This window comes from Perna viridis, chromosome 1, assembly GCF_037379345.1.
Source record: "Perna viridis isolate PV_CMFRI_1.1 ecotype Kerala chromosome 1, ASM3737934v1, whole genome shotgun sequence".
Lineage (NCBI taxonomy): Eukaryota > Metazoa > Mollusca > Bivalvia > Mytilida > Mytilidae > Perna > Perna viridis.
In genome coordinates, this window is record NC_142445.1 from 49,620,785 (window position 1) to 49,643,798 (window position 23,014).

The 23,014-nt window shown below is 33.8% G+C and overlaps 1 protein-coding gene and 1 long non-coding RNA gene across 3 annotated transcripts; one reads left to right on the top strand and one right to left on the bottom strand.

Annotated features, from left to right (window-relative positions):
- Positions 1 to 303: 303 nt before the first annotated feature.
- LOC148629167 (uncharacterized) lies at positions 304 to 9,285 on the bottom strand. Its single transcript, XR_015915247.1, has 5 exons — positions 9,171 to 9,285; positions 8,028 to 8,211; positions 7,103 to 7,152; positions 1,562 to 1,737; positions 304 to 678 (listed from the first exon to the last, which is right to left on the bottom strand). It is a non-coding gene; the product is annotated as an uncharacterized LOC148629167 (long non-coding RNA).
- Positions 9,230 to 22,521, top strand: LOC148629168 (protein SSUH2 homolog). 2 transcript variants are annotated; one of them, XM_088545456.1, is made up of 13 exons: positions 9,230 to 9,368; positions 14,054 to 14,337; positions 15,537 to 15,683; positions 16,210 to 16,282; positions 16,549 to 16,678; positions 16,983 to 17,043; positions 17,626 to 17,750; positions 17,990 to 18,052; positions 19,444 to 19,589; positions 19,837 to 19,929; positions 21,518 to 21,620; positions 21,866 to 21,964; positions 22,254 to 22,521. In XM_088545456.1, exons 1-13 carry the CDS (start codon positions 9,331 to 9,333, stop codon positions 22,398 to 22,400), a joined length of 1,509 nt encoding a protein of 502 aa, XP_088401582.1. In that variant the 5' UTR covers positions 9,230 to 9,330; the 3' UTR covers positions 22,401 to 22,521. The 2 variants fall into 2 exon arrangements, with proteins under 2 accessions (XP_088401582.1, XP_088401591.1); XM_088545465.1 differs by lacking the exon at positions 9,230 to 9,368 and adding an exon at positions 9,427 to 9,585.
- The last annotated feature ends 493 nt before the right edge of the window (positions 22,522 to 23,014 follow it).

A 23,014-nucleotide genomic window follows, 5' to 3' on the forward strand; every position in this document is an offset into this window, starting at 1 on the left:
TAAAGTTTAACTGGACTTTAAATTTATGACTGTGGAATATATTGTTGAAATCTCCACGGCGTCTAAAGTACATAGAACAAAATAAAGAAAATGCAGATGGGGGGTACGCAATCACATCCTAAGCCAATGATATTAAGAGTCTGTGTCCGACAGAAATTAGTTTCTCATCTATCCGAGGTACACAGACCTGTTGTAAACAAGAGATGACAGTAAATTCTCATAATGACCAAACACACCAAGTAAAACACCACCCACCGAGTAAAACTCCGCAAAAACACAAACACACAGTGAAAACAACAAACAAATTGTTTAAACATTAATATATAATATATAATATATACATAAACGTCTCAGAATGTGACGACTCTATTCACTACACTGCTCCATCGGATCAAATTGATACAGGGAAGATATGTAAACGTATAGAAAGGTCTGAAAAAATTCCCAACGATGTTAGAATTGTCAAATTTGCGATGCAAATTTTTGGTCGTTCCCTCCACCATTTGCCACCATTTGCCACCATGTCAGTCCGAAGTCCAACACAAAATTTGGGATTTTGTTGTATAAGTTATAGAAGGAACTGACAAAAAGTCCAAATGACTGACATAAAATTATTCTTTTCCCAAATTCTGTTTATGGATACCGAAACCTCACATTTTCTCTGGCTATCCCGTTTCCCTAAAATAGAAACAAACGAAAAAAAACGAAACAAATAGACATCTAAATGGTTGGCCAATTTTTCAACATACAAAGAAGAACTTGGAAAGAAAGTCAAAAAGTGCGCGTTGCTGATCATCACTATTACTGATTATGGAAAATTGATGATTAACACCCTTCTCATTTATCATTATTGACCCTCAAAGTTCATCGCATTATCTGCTGGTGTATTGCACTTTATTTTCGGAAGATTGGACCCATCAACATTTATAATAAGCAATCCATTCAATGCCTCATAGTGCAGTAGAAATTAGAAAAAAAAGTTTGAAATGATGGTTGGCAGATATACTCTTTCCAAAGAAGTTCTACTATCGAGCCACATACGGTACAGAAAAACTGTTATTACTAAACAAAAACTTAAGATTAATGTCAATCAAAACATTGAATATCTTCACAATTTTACAGAAAACGACAGGTTTGACATTTTACAATACAGCTTTTGATCGTATCATAACACTGCTGTTGAATGTATCACGAAGGAAAATATATCGGACGATGATCGTATCAGTTTTTTTTTCGCACAAGTCGTTATAGAAGAGCAAATTACACTAAAACTGTTGAAGATAGGATAATGTTTCATACCTCAAAATGAAGGTTATACATAATACTTTCATATATATGATCATTGATAATTTGGTACGTAGTTTTATAATATAATTAGTGGCAGTTCATTACGTTAAGGTTTGATGTGATCTTTTGAACATAAAGTGGGTAAAAGTCTACGAAAATGCCGATGATAAGAGAAAAGAAATAGTAGTCTCATAAAATAGCATATAATCACCATTCAACTCAAAACCCAATTCATAACTTTCATATTAAAAGTAAATAATAAAGATTTACTTACCAACGATAATGCACATGTCACAGGTAAACAAACAATGTTGAACGTATCATGCTGCTGTTGATCGAAATGATACAAAGTGGTTGTACGGTGTGATCACACAAGTCAAAGGCCCATGACTCCTCAAACACCATTCGAAAAAACCAAGTTATATCTTCAAAGTATCCAACATGATGAAGCTTCATGAACCGTTTTCGAAAATATAAAAAAAAATCAAATTATTAGTCTATCAACCTTTATCTAAACACAACCATAATCGTAAATGCTTTACAGTCCAACCTCTGGAAGTGGTTGTCAATCTCACAAACAATTTGAAACAGAATTGGATCCTCTCGGGTCTAAATGATAATATTACGGCCAAATCGTCGATTAACATCGTGAAAATTTTCGACTAAAGGAAACGCATTCGTATGTCTTTAGCAATTAAGAGATTAACAGAAAATCTAATCCATGTTCAAGAATTCAAACTAAACTTCAGAAACCCGGTTCTTAGTTCATATATGTACAAGCAAACAAAGCAGCCAGTCATGTGGTAATGGTGTGACGTAAATACTATACATTTAATATAAAAGAACTGGAATTTTTAATCGACAACATATTTGTCCAGTGTGGTGGACGCGTTTTTCAACAAACGGTCGGCGTTCCAATGGGAACAAATTGTGCTTCTCTACTTGCTGACCTATTTTTTCACTCTTATGAGGCTGACTTTATGGCTAATCTGATCCGAAAGAAAGACTATCGATTAGCCAGATCATTTAATCTCAGTTTCAGCTATATTGATGACGTAATATCAATCCTAATTTTTGGATTTGATACATCGCATCTACACCAAAAAACCTAAGATAAAGGATACTACAGACACTGTGAAGTCAGCCTCATATCTTGATCTACACTTAGAAATCGGTGGTAAAGGAAAACTATTGACCAAACTGTACGACAAACGTGATGACTTTTCATTCATTATTGTCAACTTTCCTTTCATCTGTGGCAACATCCCTTTTGCATCTGCGTATGGAGTGTTCATATCACAACTCGTACTTTATACTAGAGCTTGCTAAAACTACGCAAACTTTTTGTATCGCGCTTGATTTCTAATAATTAGGTTGCTAGAACAGGGTTATGTTGCTATAAGATTGAAGTCATCACCAAAGAAGTTTTATGGTCGTCATCGTGAACTCGTAGATCGCTACGGTGTATCCATCTGCGCCAAGAAAACTGGTTTGTTAAACGTGTCATACTTTTCCTTTCCTTCCTCGTCAATCCCGGACTTGACTTTTTATAAACAACTCGGCGGGTATTTCTGGAATAGCATAGGACGCTTACCCTACAGGTGCATTCTGGTCTATACTCCCAGTTTTTAGTGGAGTCCGAGTTGCCCATTTGCTTGTTTTACTTTGTATGTATGATTTAAGTTACTTTAAGTTCTTTGTTGTGTATGTCTGGTCTTTGTCCCTGGATTACATTCTGTTGATTACCGCTATAACCTTTATTCCATTGATAACTCTTTAAAACAAAACAATCACGTTACTGACACAGATAAGCTGAAGGCCCCCGCTAAGCATTTTCAAGTCCCTACAATGTATCGGTTACCTAAATTTAATTAGAATCCATTCAAATTCCAGAAAGTATAATACAACTATTTTTTTGTCCTTTCAACCAGTCCTCTCATTCAATTAAAAAGAACTAATTATGAATTATTGTAATAAAGCCTATGAACATAAAGGTGTTAAGTATTTTTGGAGTGTGAAAAACTCGTTGGAAGTTTTGGATAAATTACATGCTTTTAATAAAGTTATGATTTTCCAGACTTTACACCACAATTCTACAGTACCTCTCTAAACAGAAATTTTCTTAACTTATCAAATGGTGTTTCGATTTAACAGATCAAAAATACATTTGCTGTAATAAAGAAATGTCATTTTTCTCAGACGAACGCGAAAAGATAAAATCATACTTGCTAAACCAGTGGGACATGGGTCTATGGCCTTTAAGCCTTTAAAGATATCTTTATGTATCTTCGTAAAGATCTTTCCAAATCTGATTTACAAGAAAAATTTAATAAGACTTATTGCTACCACGATGGTGTTTTTGCGGTTAATAATCTTGACTTTTTTTATAATACACTGCTAAAATTTGTCCTAAGGAATTAGACTTTAAATAAAGCTGATATGAACAGTTTTAATTGTCCTTTTCTGGGTTTATATGTTTCCATTTCAAAAGGTAAACTAAAAACTAAAATTTAGGACCAAAGGAACTCTTTTTCGCATCCAATTGTTAATTTTCCACTCCTTGACGGGAACGTTCCTTTTTGGCTCCTTTTTACGGTGTATATTTCCCAACTTGTTCGATATGTGTTTGTGGCGATGATTTAGATTTTAATGAACATAACCTCTGTATAACGGGTAGTTTCTTGAGTCAAGGTTTTCGGTACCATAAATTAGTTTTACTAATTCTAACATAAATATAAAGATTTGATGTTGTGGTTTGGCTGTACTTGTCGTTACTTTATAAAATATGGGATTTCATATCCTACATTTCATGGTATTGTTATAAATAAAGCACAAAAGTCTAAACAGAAGCGTTTTAGGCTGGAAAAGTATTTGAATAAACTTATCGTAAGGGTATCTTCATCGTATCATTGTTAAATCTTTGAATTATGTTTCTAATGGTTCTAGCATTGATTTTCTTGTTAATAAATTAAATATTGATTAACCCTATTAAACCTTATTACATTATGCCCTACTTTCTGTCATTACTTTTATCTTGGCATCTGCGCGAAGACCTTGTTTTTCTTAGACATTTTATCATATGTTTTCAATGAATCATGTTGGTAAACATACAGACAACTGTATGACCAATTGAACTGATACACGATCCCATATTTTCTATTATGCCAGTGGGGATTTATAGTTCTTTTACAGTTTAAGATTACCGGATCTCGCGTAACATTATACAAATGTGCATGTGAAAGCCATTGCTTAATATCTTGACATTTGCACGAAGATCTGGTTTTACTTAAACATTTTATGTTAATTTTCACTAAATCCTTTCGAAGTGATTTTTTAAAATTTGTTTTAGAGTGAAACAAGGTGTGCTTATCAGTTGCTTTTTGGTATTTTAACTAGCTTACAAAAAGCGAGTACTATTTTGAGGTAGATACAGCTTGTTGTCCTTTGTCATTTTTGTTAAAGTATTTGTATTCTGTGTAGATTTTAAGAGTTAAATCCGAATTCAAAAGATTTTATATTTCGTTTTATTGTTGTATATTCCCACCACTTTCCCAGGTTAGGGGTAGGGTTCGTTGAATTCGTTAGTTTTGGTGGATGACTGTCTCATTGGCAATCATACCACATCTCTTATTTTGATATATCAAATATATAGTCAATACATTGGAAGGACTTCTGTTAAAGCATGGACAACTCAAAATGTAACGAACAGACGGACCCTAAAATATAGTATCCTCCTTCCGGCTATCGCCAGTAAGGCAATTATAATCAATCCGGACATTGCGAACGCTCACTGAATAGATCGATCTCAAACGAACCTATAATAGGAAATATCAATGTATAACGTATCAAATTAAGGTGGAGGTATTAATCTAAGGTCTTTTCTAAAAGTCCGGTGTACTGTGAACCACGTTCCATAAATTGGAATTATAACTTTGAAGTTCTTATGGATGGCGTGGTGGCCTACGCAAAAAAAAATGATAAAACGAGAAGAAGACATTGATTCTCTGTTAGAGTGGGTAAAGGCCGTGAGGTCTTCAATTTTGAAACGTATGAAAGTATGTCAATGAGTGCCAATGCTACATCAGTTTTCAAAGACCCCGATGTAGCAAAAACAAAGACTTCTAAACATGACAAATATATCGTACCAGCAGACAAAGCCCAAAATAATATTGTTTTGCATGCAAAACGTATTACATTCGATGTTTCTTATCAAAGGTAGACGTAGAAAATAATAGCAGTAGTAAGACCTATACTGCCACTACACACTCTAAAGAAGAGATAGTGGAAAACAATAAATATGTGCTATCCTCTTTTGGTCTTTCTACCAATGACGATTATTGTGCTTTACCGTCAATGTACTGGATTCAGAAACTAAACAAGAATCCATACAAACAACGCTACATAGCTGGATCTGCAAAATGTACCACCAAACCTCTTTCAAAACTTTTAACTTTTATATTCAAAGTTGTCAAGGAGGGTTTCCAGTCCTCCCGTTGTAGCATTAATTCAATGTGGATCCTGAAAAATTCGAAAGATCTTCTGGAAACCATCAATTCAAGATTATTACCAGAAGATAATAACATTAAAACCTATGATTTTTCAACTCTTTATACTTCTATCCCTCATACTCAGTTCAAATCCCGACTCAAAAACATTATATATCGTCGTTACACCTAGATACAAATATGTAGTTCTTGGTAGAGATTCCTCATATTTTGTAAAAAATAATTCCAAATCATCTTCCAAATATACCGTAGATATTTTCAAAATACTGGAATTTTTTATCGACAACATATTTGTCCAGTGTGGTGGCACGTTTTTCAACTAATGGTCGGCATTCTAATGGGACAAATGGTGCTCCTCTACTTACTAAACTATTCATTCACTCTTACGAGGCTGACTTAATAGCTGTTCTGATCCGCAAGAAAGCACATCGTTTAGCTAGATCCTTTAATATCGGTTTCCGCTCTATAGATGACATATTATCGTTAAACAATCCCTGTTTCGGGAATTTGATACATCGCATCTATCCAAAAGAACTTGAGATAAAGGATACAACAGACACTGTGAAGTCAGCCTCATATCTTGATCTATACTTAGAAATCGATGGTAAAGGAAAACTATTGACCAAACTGTACGACAAACGTAATGACTTTTCATTCATAATTGTCAACTTTCCTTTCATCAGTGGCAACATCCTTTCTGCACCTGTGTATGGAGTTTTCATATCGCAATTCATACATTATGCCAAAGCTTGTCGTTAATACGCAGACTTTTTGTATCGCGCTTGATTTCTAACAATTAGTTGCTGGAACAGGGTTATGTTGCTACAAGATTGAAGTCATCACTACAGAAGTTTTATAATCGTCATCATGAACTCGTAGATCGTTACGGTGTATCCTTCTGCATCATCAAAACTGGTTTGTTCCACGAGTCGTAGTTTTCTTTTTCTCTTTCGTCTAACCCGGACTTGACTTTTTATAAGCAACTTGGCGGATGTTTCTAGAAAAGCAGGGACGCTTACCCTACAGGTGCACCTGGTCCATGTTCCCAGTTTTTAGTGGAGTCCGAGTTGCTCATTTACTTTTGTTACTTTGCATGTACTACTTTATTTATTATATGTTCTTTGCTGTATTTGTCTCTTTTCAATGTCTAGTTTTTGTCCCTGGATTACATTCGTTTAATTTCTGCTAGAATCTTGGTTCCCTTGATTACTCTCCGAACACTCTGATCAAAAAGTGTCCATTCATTCCAGAAACCTTGTTGAAGCATTAGGATTATTTTGAAACAAAAATCAATCAAGAACTATACTTACAAACTGTATAACTTGCAGACATCATGTCTAATACAATATTCCAGAGAAACCTAAATTTCAAAACATAAAAAAAAACTATGATATGTAGGGTTGCACAAGCATTATCCCATTGGACTGTTTGATATAATCTATACAACTAAACTTCACAAAAACCAGAAATTACTGGTCGTAAACAGACTCCTTAAACATTTTGACTACACTTTCAGATGATTAGTACATAATTTCTAAGAATATATCTACTTTGGGGAGAAAACGGTCAAATTTCTTCTAAAGAATTTCGTTGTTGGATTTTTTTGGTAAACAACAACTTTACTGATAATTTAAGTTACATAGAGTCTTAAAGTCCTAAAATATGCACAGATGCAGATAATAATTGAAGGCATGTGTTCTTTGCATTCAGTTTTTTAAGTTGGAAAAACCCAACTTTCTGGTTTTTACCCTGATATTGCCATGTTTTTACAGAATTTTCTTTTGACTACTAGATTTTATCAGTTTGGTGATTTTATTATAACCCTACATTTGTTTACATTGACTTCCCATCTCCACCCCAGAAATGACCTTAGAGATAATACATTATGCAACTTGATAAACAAAGCCCATTAATTCGTTATTCAGAAACATATATTTTTCATGTGTTCTTTGTTGTGGTCTTATAAAACATATGTTTTTTTTTCATGTATTTACAAAATGTATAAAAACATATGTTGTAATAGTTTCTTTATAGGTACCTTCCACAACATATATTAAAAATTGTTCGTGGTTAGTTGTGCATGTCTTCAATGTGTATGTATATTATATAAAAAATATAATTACTAAAATGTTCAGTAATTATGTGTATAATTACTGAAATTTTCAGGAACTATGTACACTAATTAAAATTCCAATCAGGAATTATGTATAAAACTGAAATATTATCAAATAATACCTTTGAGTAAAAAAATTATGAATCCGTCATCTCAGCTGATTTCTAGAGCACGATCAAAGTAAAATGCCGTACTTTGTGGCCAAACGCTATCCATTTTCTGTCTATGCCGTACTTTGTGGCCAAACGCTATCCATTTTCTGTCTTTCCATGTATATGCAATATGGCCTTTAGTGTTTAGGGTCTTCTATATAAGAAAATACATATGTTCACAAATTTACCGAATAAAATAAAAACTTATCACTACGATACTTACGATGGACTTGAGCTTAAAATGAGCTAATTTTTTGGATATTTTCTCATTGTGAGCTATCAAATTTACAATCAATATGCGAAAGAACTGTATATTTTAATTTAGACCATTAACTTTAATTTTCGTTGAAAAGACTGTTTGTCTAGTACATCGTAAGATTTGTTTTCAGGATTAAAATGTATGATATAATATTCACTTTTCCAGAAGTCAAAACATGTGGTACCTAGTATTTCACATTTTTTTACAAATTTACTAAAAATCAAACCGGAAAAAAACTTTGAAAAAATCAATAATGATGCATAGTTACTATTCCGAATTAGGAATTATATATACTTCTCAAGGGGTTAAGTAATTATACATATTTATTGAAATTTCAGTAATTTTATAATAACTGATTATACACTTTTACTGTTACAAATAAATGAAAGAAATTGGTTTTATGCTTTTTGAGTTACATATTGCACAACGTAAGTAGGTACTGCCCACAACACGTACGGTGACATAGACACAAATTCTGGCTATAATAAACAGGCTAAAAATATATATGAAATATGTATAAATAATCATAATAGGGGTACACATCTTCAATATGTATATAAACCAATGGCATAATACTGATAAAATAATTCTTTTATTTAAGTCATATAAGATGACAGGTACGTGAACACAGGTCACTGTATAAGCCTCTGGGTGCCCCTCCCCCTTTTTTCTATCTGACAGACTTCTCACGTATTTTCTGGGTTTTTTCCTCTTTCTATACAACATGGGTCCTACAAACTGCAAAAAAATACCATCAAACAGTTACCGATGACATTGTGTGTATAGCCTATACAAGTAAAAATCTGTCAGATAAAAAGAACCTGTATAAAAGATTATTGTGTAATCTTATTTACCCGTGACGGACGGGTTGACAGACGAACGGCCGAAGTCGAGCGGCTACTGGTTTTAGGCTGGTGACGCAGGTACAAATACTATTTGTAAATGGGGAAGTAGATTACAGAAATCATATCTATCTATAGATATGATAATTTTATTTCCCCACATGACTTAAAGATGTCCGAAAAAGATCGACTCCTCGGGCCTCAATCAAGGTACGCTAATAATGTTATTATTCGCATTACCTAATTTCTTCATAACATATTATAGTATTCGTGGTTGAAAGAATAACTGAAGCGAAACCTTACGTATCAAATCTATGTATTGCTCAACATGTGTGTAATAATCACATGGAAAAACCGCACAAAACCCCTCGTTGGGGCGTTTCATACATAAACAGGAAGTAGGAGTGTGGTGGACAATAATGAACAGGTAGGTCTTTTCAATTTTGATACTCAACCATTTTTTGTTATTACTTATTTAAATTTGAATGGTTTCCTTGTTAGTTCAAATATTCTATAAAATCGGGGATCAGTATGGTAGTTTAATTAATCATATCGTTATCAATGTCACAGGAATAATAAATATTTGTTTTCTCAACATAATGTTGTAGCATTTACAAGACTTGAAACCCGTATATTTATATGCTGTAACACGTACAATGGTTTGCAAGTTCGAAAAGGTTGAAGTTCAGATTGAAGACCTGACCGTGCAGACTGAGTAATACTGATATTACATACATGAATTAAATATGTAATAAACAATTGGGTTAATGTGGGATATGAATGAAATAAAAAGGTAGAACATTAAAATGCCATATAACAGGCGCGTAGCTGCCGGTAGGCAAAAAAGCTTTTGCCTGCACTTAATTTTGCCAATTTTATTTAAATACATCCAGGAGAGGCATAAGTGATGCTCTAAAACGCTATCTCCGCGGAGCTTCTGGGGGGGTAGTTTCGCCCCCTGGACCTGCTGGGGGCCTTAAGCGGCTCCCAGACCCCCTGCCGTAATTTTGTCTACACTTCAATTTGGCCTCAGCTACGCGCCTGTATAATTATACAAACATGGAAATGTGATCCGTATTTGTGCTTTTAAATTTTTATCTAAAATACACCCCTTCTCATGATGATGTTGCTTTAACTTCAATCCCATTTGCGATAAAAAGTTTGAACTAATTAGAGGTCCGGTTGAATGGACAGAATGTTTGTGACTGTGTTAGCCACTTAGTTGATATATGCCTGTATGTGTACCTTTCACAATTGTTTTAAACAAAATAAATAAGTAGCAGTCTTTGTAAGAATCATGCAAAATCTGAAAAAGTGATACACCCCAAAAAGGCTACATAATTTTATTTTTGTAATTAAGTTGTTTTATGGGTCTATACTATGAAATGTGTAATTATTCATTCAAATCTGCCTGCTCTTAGGAGATAATCCACATTGAAAATCCAGTAGATTCTATTGTATTTGTGCGCCATTTACAGAGTTATCTCCCTTAATTTTGAAATCTACAGTGCATTCTATATAATTTTTATCTCCTAAGAGCACGGGTTATGTGAAAAACCACATGTTAATTTCTGTTTACTATGACATTTCAAACAAAATATCAAAAATAAAAATGTGTAGGCTTTTTACCCATGAATCACATTTTGCATGATCCTTAGCTGGAGTACTACTTAACTCTTGCTCATATACTTTTGTTTCTTTGTACGTGTTATTTTGTTTATTGTGTGTGTCGATCTGCTTTTCCTGTCTAGTCTTTATTCTTGAAATACAAAATGTGTATTCTTTTGATTTCTAAATCTTGCTTCCCTTGATCACTCTTTTAAGTGTGACAAATTAACTTCTATTAATTTACTTCGTGACAAGTATTATATTTTCCTTCAAACATGTACTTTGCTTCAAACCTTGGTTTGCTTAATCTAAGTATATTAACAAATCAATAACAAAGACTATGATCGGGATTTTAATTGTAAAACAAAACAAAGTGAAAGCAATTACAAGGAATATATCTTACAAAGTTGAATGCTAGTGGGTCCAATGAGAAAAAAAAATCGGAGTAACTGCAAGGAAACCAATTGAGATACTCATCCTATTTACTACAATTACGACCGGACAAAGTTCATATGACGTCAATACTAAAATTTTACTTAAAGTGTGTCGTTACAATTAACGACACTCTTTCAAATTAACATGTATTTCTTTATCTTGCCTCTCAGACTGAATAAAGGGGTATACTTGTTGAAGATTCCTTTAATGGAACCATTAACAAGGATAAAAGTAGATAAATGTAATTAGTCATGTCGGTCTGTATAGAAGTCTAAACTGTCCCTTCTTAGATCACCTGGCCGTAGGCCGTGTGAACTTTTAGGTTACAGACCACCAATTCAACCAATGAGCATTTAGAACGTACGCAAAAATAGTCCTACGCAGAAATTACCCCTGTTCCTCATAGTGCTGTGAAAAAAGTTCTCATCTTATTTAAAAAATTTAAACAGTTTCTGAAAGGAAAAACATTTCTGTACATTTTATAGGTGCATTTTGCTTCTTGTGATGTGAAGCGTAATCTCCATAATGATTTTTAAATATACCCCTATCTTGTGAAAACACTGGGATTTCCCATGCTATTTATAGACCCTTCACTTCCGGTGACCAGTACTGCACTGCAAGTCTGCTAACCCCACATGCCATTCTGAGGATTGTGAGCTGACATATGTAGAATCATGCTGATATATAGTCATCTGCAGGTTAAAGTTAAGGTAAAGTCCAGAGAAGCCATTGAATATTGTGAAATTAGCATGGAAGCCTATGGGAAGTGGAATTAGTGGTTTTTAGCCTTAAGCTGAAGCCATGGCAAAATGAAAAGTTTCTTGAAATAGCTTTAAACTACTTGAAGATCTTGTTAACTTTGCCATGAGAGGAATACACTACAAAAATCCTTCAAAATATGCATTTTTTTAAGTTATAGGTCCAAATTATGGAAAATTGGTCTTTTTGGCTGATTTTTATGTCCTATCTTGTAAAAAGTGTAGAAAATTTAGTAAAAATATCAAATATTAAACTTTGAGGGCTATATTTACCTAAATATGGTAGTAATAAGCACTTGAAATCAAGTTTTGTGTAGATTTGAGCAAAAATTAGGTTAGAAATGAGGAAAAACTCACTTTCATTACTGCGGTTAAGGCCATATAAGCATTCCCCTATGGCAACATGGAAAATCCATTTTTGAGCACTTTTTTTGCTTTAAGTGCCCTTTACTGGTCATGTTTTAATGTGAAAACACTGTATTTACAAATTTAAAGCCAAATATATCACCTTTTGTGAAAATTTAAAGATTTAGGATTTTTGACATGTGATCAAGAAAAAGGGGGAGGCATGTCAGAAATAAATTTTTAAAAATAGACCAATTTCTCAGAAAATGATTACTTTTAAAACTATTTCTTCATTGATATTGTTAAAAAACAAGTTGTGATTGATATTTTTTATTTGAAAAGTCAGAAAAAGTTCTTTGCAAATATTTAATGCATTTCAGTATGGTAGAATATTTTCACTTTTTTGCTCGCACAACTTGGTTACCCTATATTTAAAAATCAAATATTTAAAAAAGTGCTTGTCACATTTCACTGAAACTTTGCAAATGCATTCAGTATGTGTGTAGGAAGATACCTGTATAGTTATTTATTTTTTCTAAGACAAAAAGTGACTCTTTAGGTTACAGACCACCAATTCAACCAATGAGCATTTAGAACGTACGCAAAAATAGTCCTACGCAGAAATTACCCCTGTTCCTCATAGTGCTGTGAAAAAAGTTCTCATCTTATTTAAAAAATTTAAACAGTTTCTGAAAGGAAAAACATTTCTGTACATTTTATAGGTGCATTTTGCTTCTTGTGATGTGAAGCGTAATCTCCATAATGATTTTTAAATATACCCCTATCTTGTGAAAACACTGGGATTTCCCATGCTATTTATAGACCCTTCACTTCCGGTGACCAGTACTGCACTGCAAGTCTGCTAACCCCACATGCCATTCTGAGGATTGTGAGCTGACATATGTAGAATCATGCTGATATATAGTCATCTGCAGGTTAAAGTTAAGGTAAAGTCCAGAGAAGCCATTGAATATTGTGAAATTAGCATGGAAGCCTATGGGAAGTGGAATTAGTGGTTTTTAGCCTATTACCTTCACTTGGCGTCCGTGCTATATAGGATTCCATGAAAGTTGGTATTCTTGGTTTTTTTTTAAGGTATCCTGCACAAAATGACGGTTTGGATTTTTGATTGGTTAAAAAACATGGTCATCGTTACTAAAAATAGAACATAGGGGTCGGACAGTAGTTTTGTGCATGTATCTCCAAAACCTTTAGGTTTAGCTGATATCTTTCAATTGCTGAAATGATCCTTATTATAAGGCCTACAAAAGTCTCTAAGGGATCAAAGTTGACAGACTACTGCATGTAAGAGTTATTGCCCTTGAGAGGAGAAAAATCACAGGTTGTTTTTTTTTTAGTTTTCAGCTAATATATTGAAAACTATGATATAAAGAATGAGACTTTCAATTGCTGAAACGATTCTTATCATAAGGCCTACACAAGTCTCCAAGGATCAAAGTTGTCAGACGATTCCATGTAAGAGTTATTGTCCTTGAAAGTCAAAAACTCATGTTTTAGCAGTTTTCAACCAATATCTTGAAAACTATAATAGATAGAATGAAACTTTCAGTTGATGAAATGATCCTTATGATAAGTTCTTCCAAAGTCTTCATTGAGTCAGTATAGTCGGACAACTCTTTGTTAGAGTTACTGCCCATGACAGGCAAATATTTAACCAGGTGAGCGATTCAGGCTCCTGGGAGCCTCTTGTTTATTGATAGTGTATTTTAAACGTGATTTTTTTTACAGTGGTGGACAAAACTACCCACCTGCCGGAGCATATCCCGGCTATGGTGGCCAGCCAGCTGGAGCTTATCCTGGGCAAGCAGCTGGAGGATACCCAAGTGGGCAACCTCCAGGAGCATATCAAAACCCACCAGCCGGTGCCTATACCGGATCACAGGGCCAACCAGCTGGGGCCTATCCCGGATCACAGGGTCAACCATTCGGGGCCTATCCCGGGTCACAGGGTCAACCAGCGGGTGCCTATCCCGGCACACAAAATCAAGGTCAACAAGGAACCGCTTATGTTGGTATGTATTCCCAACAACGCCTTCTGAAACTTTTAACGCACTATATTAACATGAGAAGCGAATACGATCCGGAAGATGCAGGATTATTGACAGGATACATTATCTATGAAAGTATTGCTTTACTTAGGAGAATATACCAATACATTTGAAGTTTTCATTGAATAAGGACAAAGATTAGGATATGCTGTATGATAAAAATATCCAAAAATCTGTGGGGTATTAAAAATTAAAGTGTCACACGATTTACCGACCGTCGTGATATTGAAACCACAATATTCACATGCACACAGTCCACACGATACGATTTTCACAAAGTTTACATACATGAAAGTTCAAATGCGAGCTTTTTTTGGAAAGATGGATGTTAAAGGGGTATAAAATAATATTGAGAACTTATTTAAATTTTGTTTGTGTAGTATAAGACAAAACCTTCATTACTATCGTATGACATTTCAACGTATGACATTTCAATTCAGTTGCAACTTTTTGACTCCCTCGGAATATTTGATATTCTAATTTTAATTACCTTCAGGAAATTTGCAGTACCGTCTATATTTTACAAAGGCACTAGACGCCATTTTGTACATATTAATAAATAGTATTTATTTAATAGTAAAACATTGCTTGTACTCTTTTTGGTAATCGATACTATGAAGCACATAACGAAACATGGAGGATTTTTTAAACAGTCAAATTAGATCTAAATATATAATTATATAATAAAGCCATTCATGTGAAGGAAATGTGTCACGAAGCTATCCAATCTAGATTTTTCGGGGCTTCTGTCAGCAGTCTTAAACCATTATTGAAAATCTATCAACCTAATTTATAAAAGCTTCGTAGTTCAACCTGTGGTAGCAAGTTAGTTGTTTTGCTGAGTAGATGCATAAAAGAGTCGTCTAGTGTCTAATTTTGAAGGTTATAAAGATCAGTGTGAAACAATGGACAAACAGAGTAAGCACTACCATGGGGCTAACTATAAAATCTATTGAAAATCAGTTTAAAAGGAGAATAGTTTTGAAATGACAGTAGTTTGTCTCCAGAGAAGATAATGTAAGTCTTTTTTCACTATTTAAGGGAAATTATTAAAAATATCCTACGTGATTTGGTTATTAGTGGGAGTGTAATATCTAAAAGAACAGTATTGGTCTACTTACCTCTGCAATCAGTAATACTACTTTTTGTTCTGGTGTTGACAGCACCACCCCAGGGAGTCACTGTGCCACAGTATACTGGAGAAATTCCAGAAAATGAACAACCAAAAGACGCCCCGTCTGCACCAACGGCTCCACCATTGGAGAAAATGGACGCTATCCCCGGGTATCAGAACATTGGATTTACAGATAGTACGTATAAAACCGCTCTAAAAATACTGGAGTAATTAAATGATATATGCATAATACAAAACAGATACTTTCAGTATCAGTTAGAATGTTTTGACATAAGACATCAAACTAACACTGGCACTGAAGGCACTTAACAAATCAAATCAAAATTATTTTGCCAAAAAAGGGAGAGTGGTCGACGCCAATCATGCCCCAAGTGTCTGTAGACAAATGTAAGCCAAGAAAAATATATGTAGGGATAAGTTTCACAGTGATGTTTTCCTTTATTAATTTTTAAAAGAGGATTGGTGAAATATGAAAACAAAAGCCTATTTTATTAATAAAAATTAGAAGTAATTGTAATATGACTCAGTCATCTTTTTTTTTCTTTTAATCAATGTCAAGTTTGAAAAAACATCTGATCAATAGTATTAATGTCTTTATAAAATATATCAAATGCATATTAATCTGGTAAGTAAAACCAACTCTACATAAGACATATGTTGTATTGTCTGTATCATGAATGACCTCTGTTTCTGTATTAAAGCTGTACTACCACCGCCTCCATCATATGAGGATGCCATGAAAGGACCTCCTCCTGAAAGACAAAATATTTCTAAGTATGCTTTTACAAGTTTTATTTAGAATAATGTTTTTGATTTATCCTCTTATATGAGCTCTAATTTAAAACGATGACAACAAAAAAAACACTTGTCAAAATGCTGTCAACGTGTAGAAATAAGATTCTTAAAGATCTACGATGTAAAATAAATATTAATGACCATTATTATATGACAACAAAATTATCTAATAATATCTAAATTATCTATTTGTATGTGTTTAGATTTCATTTAAGCAATAACAATTGAATGTGACTTAATTTTAGTGTTCCTACCATAACTGAACAAGATGCCAGAGAAGCGCTTTTAGATTTCGTAAATGACCACTGTTGCTATGGGAAACGTGCCGCGGAAGATCTTTCCTTCAACGATCTACAATCCAGTAGTGCTTTCCATGTAAATGTTTTAACTTATAAATTTTTAATGTATCATTTTTGTATCTTAAGTATTATGACTGTAATTACCTTGAATATTATCTTAATGTTTCTGTAACGAACGGATTTCTTTTTTCCATTTCATTTGAGTGTCTACGCTCATGATAAAAAATACCAGGACCTTGTCGAAACAGAGGGACCAAATCAACAATAAATACGTGTTTTGTCCTATGTTTATGTCCTGTTAATTTGGTTTGGATGGTTCAATTAAACTTAAATTGAATGTATACACAATCTCAAAGGAGTTTCATTTTACCTTTTTTCAGTATTCCATCGAGAGTTTTACTGAATCAAGATCAACCGAATGGGCATACGAACCGTTTAAAGGTAAGACCGTCCCGATGTTCAACGGTGAATTATCTACCATTATTTAGTCCTTGAATAAATTTATCTGAGCATTGACTGTGCAATTTCAGTGGCGGAACCAGAGGGATGCAGGGGGGTTGGACCCCCTTTTTATTTGAAAATTTGTCGTTTTCATGTGTAAAATTGATAAAAATGGCTCATAATGTCCCAGCACCCTCCCCCATATTCTGAGAAACCTCGTGCTGGCACCTCTCCTTTTCAAATTGTCTGGAACCGCCCTTGAATTTAACAGTAAACTTCAAAACATTGTAGAAATAAGCCTGATATTCAGAAATTACAAAAGCGGTAAAAGTATCTTAATTCCATTGAAAAATCATATGATTACAACCAATACCCTAAAAATTATACAATTGTGTGTACCATATTAATGGGTGTTGGTATCAAGATCAAACATACATCACAAACAAAATAAAATAAATTTAATAAAATCAAGTGTAGAATATACAAATTCAGAGAGCCTGCATCCATAAAAGGTTGGTGTACTCAGTGCAATATCTGATAAACCAAAATTGTACACATTTCACACTTACAATTTTATTGTAGGCCAGCCAATAGATGGACCACAGAACGGTCCAGCTCCTGGTCCTTGGGATATTCAGTCTAACGCATCACAGCTTTTCAAAAACGAAATTCGAAAGATAGAGGTTCCGCACACTGCATCAGTAAAGGTACATCTTGGCTTAATTTGTTTTAAAGTACGGGCTTTGTCTTGAAATTAAAAAAAATTAAGACGCGTGTCTTGAGAACGATGAAGGCATAAAATTATTGAACAAAAACAATTTAGTGAACTTGAGTTGGTTAAATTTGTTGAAGCACCAAGTCATATATCGCATATTATCACTTTATTTCAAACAATTTGGTCAAAATTTTAAGCAAATGTTAGTTTACTTTTGCTCTGTATTCCCAGCCATGCCATCACTGCTTTGCTACTGGATTTGTACGCTGCCATAAGTGTCTTGGTAGAGGAAGGGTGAGTATGTAATCTGATAGAGGTAAACAATTCGACAAACTTTTATTTGACGGCACTCTATTTGTCTTTGTTTTTCTGTAGTGGTTAATTTTTATAGGCCCGTCTAAGACGGGTTTTTAATAGGGTGTACCGTTGTCCGTCCGTCCGTCCGTCGTCCACACTTCGGACAATAACTCAAAAACTCTTTCACAAACTGTAATGAAACTTTGGTGAATTGCTCATATCTATTGACGTAAGCTCCTTTTCGATTTTTATAGATTTCAGATTTTTCGTTTCCGTGTTACGAATTTTTTTCCTTAAAAAAAGGGGGATTTTCAAGTTTTCAGACAATAACTCAAAAACACTGTCACCAACTTAAATGAAACTTCGGTGAATTGTTTATATTTATTGACATAAGTTCCCTTTCAATTTTTATAAATTTCAGATTTGTCGTTTCCCTGTTATGTATTGTTTTCCTTAAAAAAGGGAAATTTTCAAGTTTTGGCACATAAATCAATAACACTTTCATCTACTTTTATGGAACTTCGGTGAATTGTTCATATCTATTGAAGTAAGCTCTCTTCCGATTTGTAGAAATGTCAAATTCTACGTTTCCGTGTTATATAGTTTTACTCTTTAAAAAAACCGGTAAGGGCCAAGGAAATTTTATTTGTTGAAAAATTGTTTAAAACCGACCATTTGTTATGATGACGGACTAATAAATATAACAGGTACTTGGTAACCTTGTCAGGAAGTTGTGTTTTAAACAATATAGAAATGTATGGGTTAAAAATCAAGACAACAAACTTAGTTAAACTTGAGGTAGCCTTGGTAGTGCCAAATTTTGTGTGCATTTTTTATTTATTTTTTTTTGGGGGGGGAGGGTATTTGATAGGGCTCACATTATTTCTAGTTGATCATATAAATTCATTAAAAGCATAAGGTCAAGTTAAAAGGGCAACGGGCGTATCATGCGCTTAAAGTGTCGCTCTTTATTAATATAAAACATTACTCAAATAAAAACCATTTGTTTTTTTCTTTTGAAAAAAAATCTCAGGAATGTAAAGAGTAAAAAAATGGCAGTAATTTGTATGTTGTAAGTTTCTGTCGAAAGACTACTTTTATCAATGAGAATTACTTATAACTCATATAGTAAAAATCTGCACAGCAGCTACATTTCTCTACAATGACCAACGCAAGTAGAATTCCAAAACTAATTAGCAGAAATGTTGACAACGAGGCCACCTTAAAGGGGAAGTTGGTGCTTCTGTAAAAAGTTTATTGCTGAACGTGAATACTCCTGGATGTTAGACAAATATCTTCTGAATTATCTATGAAATAAGTGAAGTTCAGTCTTTGCATGATTTTTCCCTATATCTGTGATTCACCTTTGTGTAATTATATTCTGACAGGAGCGTTGCTGGACATGTAATGGTTCTGGTATGAGACATGGTCATCACCATAACCATCACCACGATCATCACCACCACCATCATCATCATGGTGGTTTTATTGATGAAGACCGATGCACTTGGTGTCATGGCAGTGGATATAGAGAGTAAGTGTTGTCCACTATTAATTTTCATTTCAAACAGTGGGTACTGTGAGGTACTTTTCCCTATAAATAGATTTGTTGTGAGCCTGCATTTATTACTCTGCAAATGTTATAGGTTAGCTGTTACCTTTTGACTTAATGTCATCCTGTTAATGTTTGGACGGACAATATTCCATTTTCTTAGGTCGTTGAAGTTACATTGACTGTGAAAATAGCTGTCTTATTCACTTGGTTTTTTTTTGTATTGCAGTTGTAGAGTTTGCATGTCAAGAGGAATGGTGGTGTGTCCGTTGTGTAAAGGTCACAGCCAGTTGAAATGCTTTATTTTACTGAAGATTAAATGGTAGGCATTTGTTTTAATAGGCCAGTATTTTTAAATGGGACGTATTATGCTATACCGGTGTATGTCCGTCAATCAAACAAAGCACAATATCCAAAAGTGCTGCTGCCATTTTTTATGAAACTAATTGCAAACTTTGTATAAACATGAGCTCCCTGTGGATAATATCCGATTTTTCGTTTTATAAGTTATGGGACTTTATTTATAAAAAAATGGGGTGACATTTTCGGCATTAATGTTGCCAAATTAATACCCCTGGCCTTGACAGGCACGAATTTTTCTTACAAATTTTACGAATCTCCAAAATTTACAAGATTTGTAAAACTTGTACGAATCCTTGCCAATAAGGCACTTATACCAGTGATTTGCGAGTGCTTTACGATTGGTTAGGAGTATGAACCATTTCTTTACGATTTACATAGAATTAATGTGATGCGTTTACAATACCAGTTTTTTTTAAATACGAGTAGTTTACGAATGTATACGATATTGTTAAGAATATTTGTAAGTACAGTGTGTATTGTTACGATTTGGTCCAAGCTTTTACGGATAATTAACAAATGGTTTACGAAACCCTAACGATTTTTTTTTACAAATATATGCGGTCTAGTTATGGGTGTTTTACGAACGGTAATGAGTTTTCAATGTGGTTGCATTTTACTCACATAATTGTAAGGTACAGACCATTTTCTTCTCAAAGGTGGACAAGGGGCTGGGATTTTATGTCGAGTTAGAATTTTTATTCCGTGCAAGCGAAAATAATTTATTCAGGTTTTTTTATTAGAAATTTACATTTTAAAGGATGGTGGAAGTATTCATTCATAATTCTTTTTTGTCCATGGCATGGAATATTTTTTTTTTTAAATATCATTTTAAATAATCCCTGCCCCACCCCCTTAGTATAAAAATGGTCGGTGCCTCAGCCATACAGCCTCATACAAATTGGTATGTTTTACGAGAGAAGCGAAGCAAGTTATTATATCAAAACTTATTTCGACTTCTTCTCCCGCCGGCAACCTAACCCTCTTCGCCTTAGCAAAGTATTGGTTTATATTCGCAAAGCGCCCGCGCGAACTCTTGTTCATTCGTTTAGCCATTGAAAAACTATTGTAAACTACTCGCAATCATTCGTAAATGAATTTGTTAAACAATCATATGAAATAGCGAATCAGTTTTTGAGAATGCTTCACGAATTCTTGCGATCGGTTAACAATGCCTTACAAACTGTTAAAAGTGGATTGCAAGCTCTTTATGAATAAAATAATCAAAAAATTTCCTATACATAATCCTGTCGCTTTGGAAAAATTCGGCCGCAATAGCACTTCGATAAAACTGTGGTTGACTCCAAGTTACAGCGATTATGAAATTCATAAAAAGCGGGGGAGGGGCTATCTTCGGACCACCCCAACCGATCTGCAACGAATTACTTTGAATAGTAAATGTATGGTGCGGTACTCTTTAACTCACCACTCTGACTACCATAAAGAACTGTTTTTTCTACAGTTGTGGGAATATCTAGGGTTTTTTTGCGTTTGCATTCAGAGCAGTTTGAAAGTAGATTTGACTTAACTCTTTTAATGTTATTTTTAAGGGAGAACAAAGAAGACCACCATGTTGTTGAAAGAACTGCACTTCCAGACCATTTGATTAAGAATGCACAAGGGCAACTTGCCTTTGAGGAAACATTACCTAGGGTGAGACATACATTTCATGTTTGGGTCAAATGTTTCATCTATAAGCACTCATCTTTTATTTATATCCTATCGATAGAAGTCTTGCCCCACTAATAAGGCAAGTACTTTATGAAATAAAATTTAGCCAATTTGATTCTTGAAGGAAAAAATCAACTCGAGCAGCTGACAGTATATGAAACGGAAATTGTTTGTATTAAATTAAACTTAAAAATCTGTTTCATGTTGAGTTTTGATTTCCTTTTAAGGTGTACCCAATTAACCAGTTTCAAGAGAGTGAAGTCAATCAAGCGTCCAACAGACTTGTAACACAACACAACTTTCCAAACAAAGCTATAATAATGCAGGTAAATTAACCAGTATGTTGAAATTCCTGCAATATTACTCTGAACCTTTAATTAAACATGCTTTTATTTAATTAATTCTTGATGAACTCATTTTAGCTTGCTATTGCCAAAGAGTAGTTCCTTGCATCAGTAGAATATTAGCCACTGTAGTAATTTGAAGGACCTCTAAAGTTAAATCATATTTTAAACCCAACCGTAAGTGATACATCCTACAATGTACTCTATGGCAGATTGTCATAAAAAGATATTTTGTAACTTGTTGTTTTTTAAAGTTAGTTTTCTTTATTAGAGACAAAGAGTGAGAATTGTTCCAGTGACTGTCTGTTTGTACAAATGGAAGGATCAGGACTTGGACTTTATTGTGTATGGGTTTGAAAGGAAGGTGTATGCTCCAGACTACCCACAGCAGTGCTGTTGTGGCTGTACCATAATTTGATTTAATACATTTACTGTAAAAATACTCATTGTGCCATATTTCTACCGGTTTTGTTTTTATTATTACAAAGATGATAATACTTTATTACTTAATAAACAATATTTTACTTATATTTTAAAAAGCATGTGTTTAATTGTTTTTAAAGAATTTGGACAGCTAGGTAGATTTAGAGTCCAATCTAAAGATTTGTTTCTTTCAGTTCATTCAAGTAGGATCTAACAACACTTAATTCTACTTTCTATTCAAATGAACTTTTCGGAATACTACTTGTTCTTCCTTTTGCACAAGCTGAAATTTGATTGGCTAATCTAAATGGTCATCTGAGCAGAAAATAGAATGGAGAGATGTTAAATCCTACACTAAGTGACCAAAATGAAAAAAATAGGTTTAATCTTAAATAAATTAATTTAATTTATAATAAGCCTCCTGATTAGTTGGTTTTCTTCGGGCAACATAGGTTATTTTGTACTGGTACTTGGTACTGTTCCTTCATTAACTGTATATAGAATCATAATCTGTTTATAAAATCTATGTATGAAAACACAAAGAATGTCTTAATATTTTGCTTCTTGAAAAGAATACTTCTACATGAACTTCAATGCCAGATTTTCTTT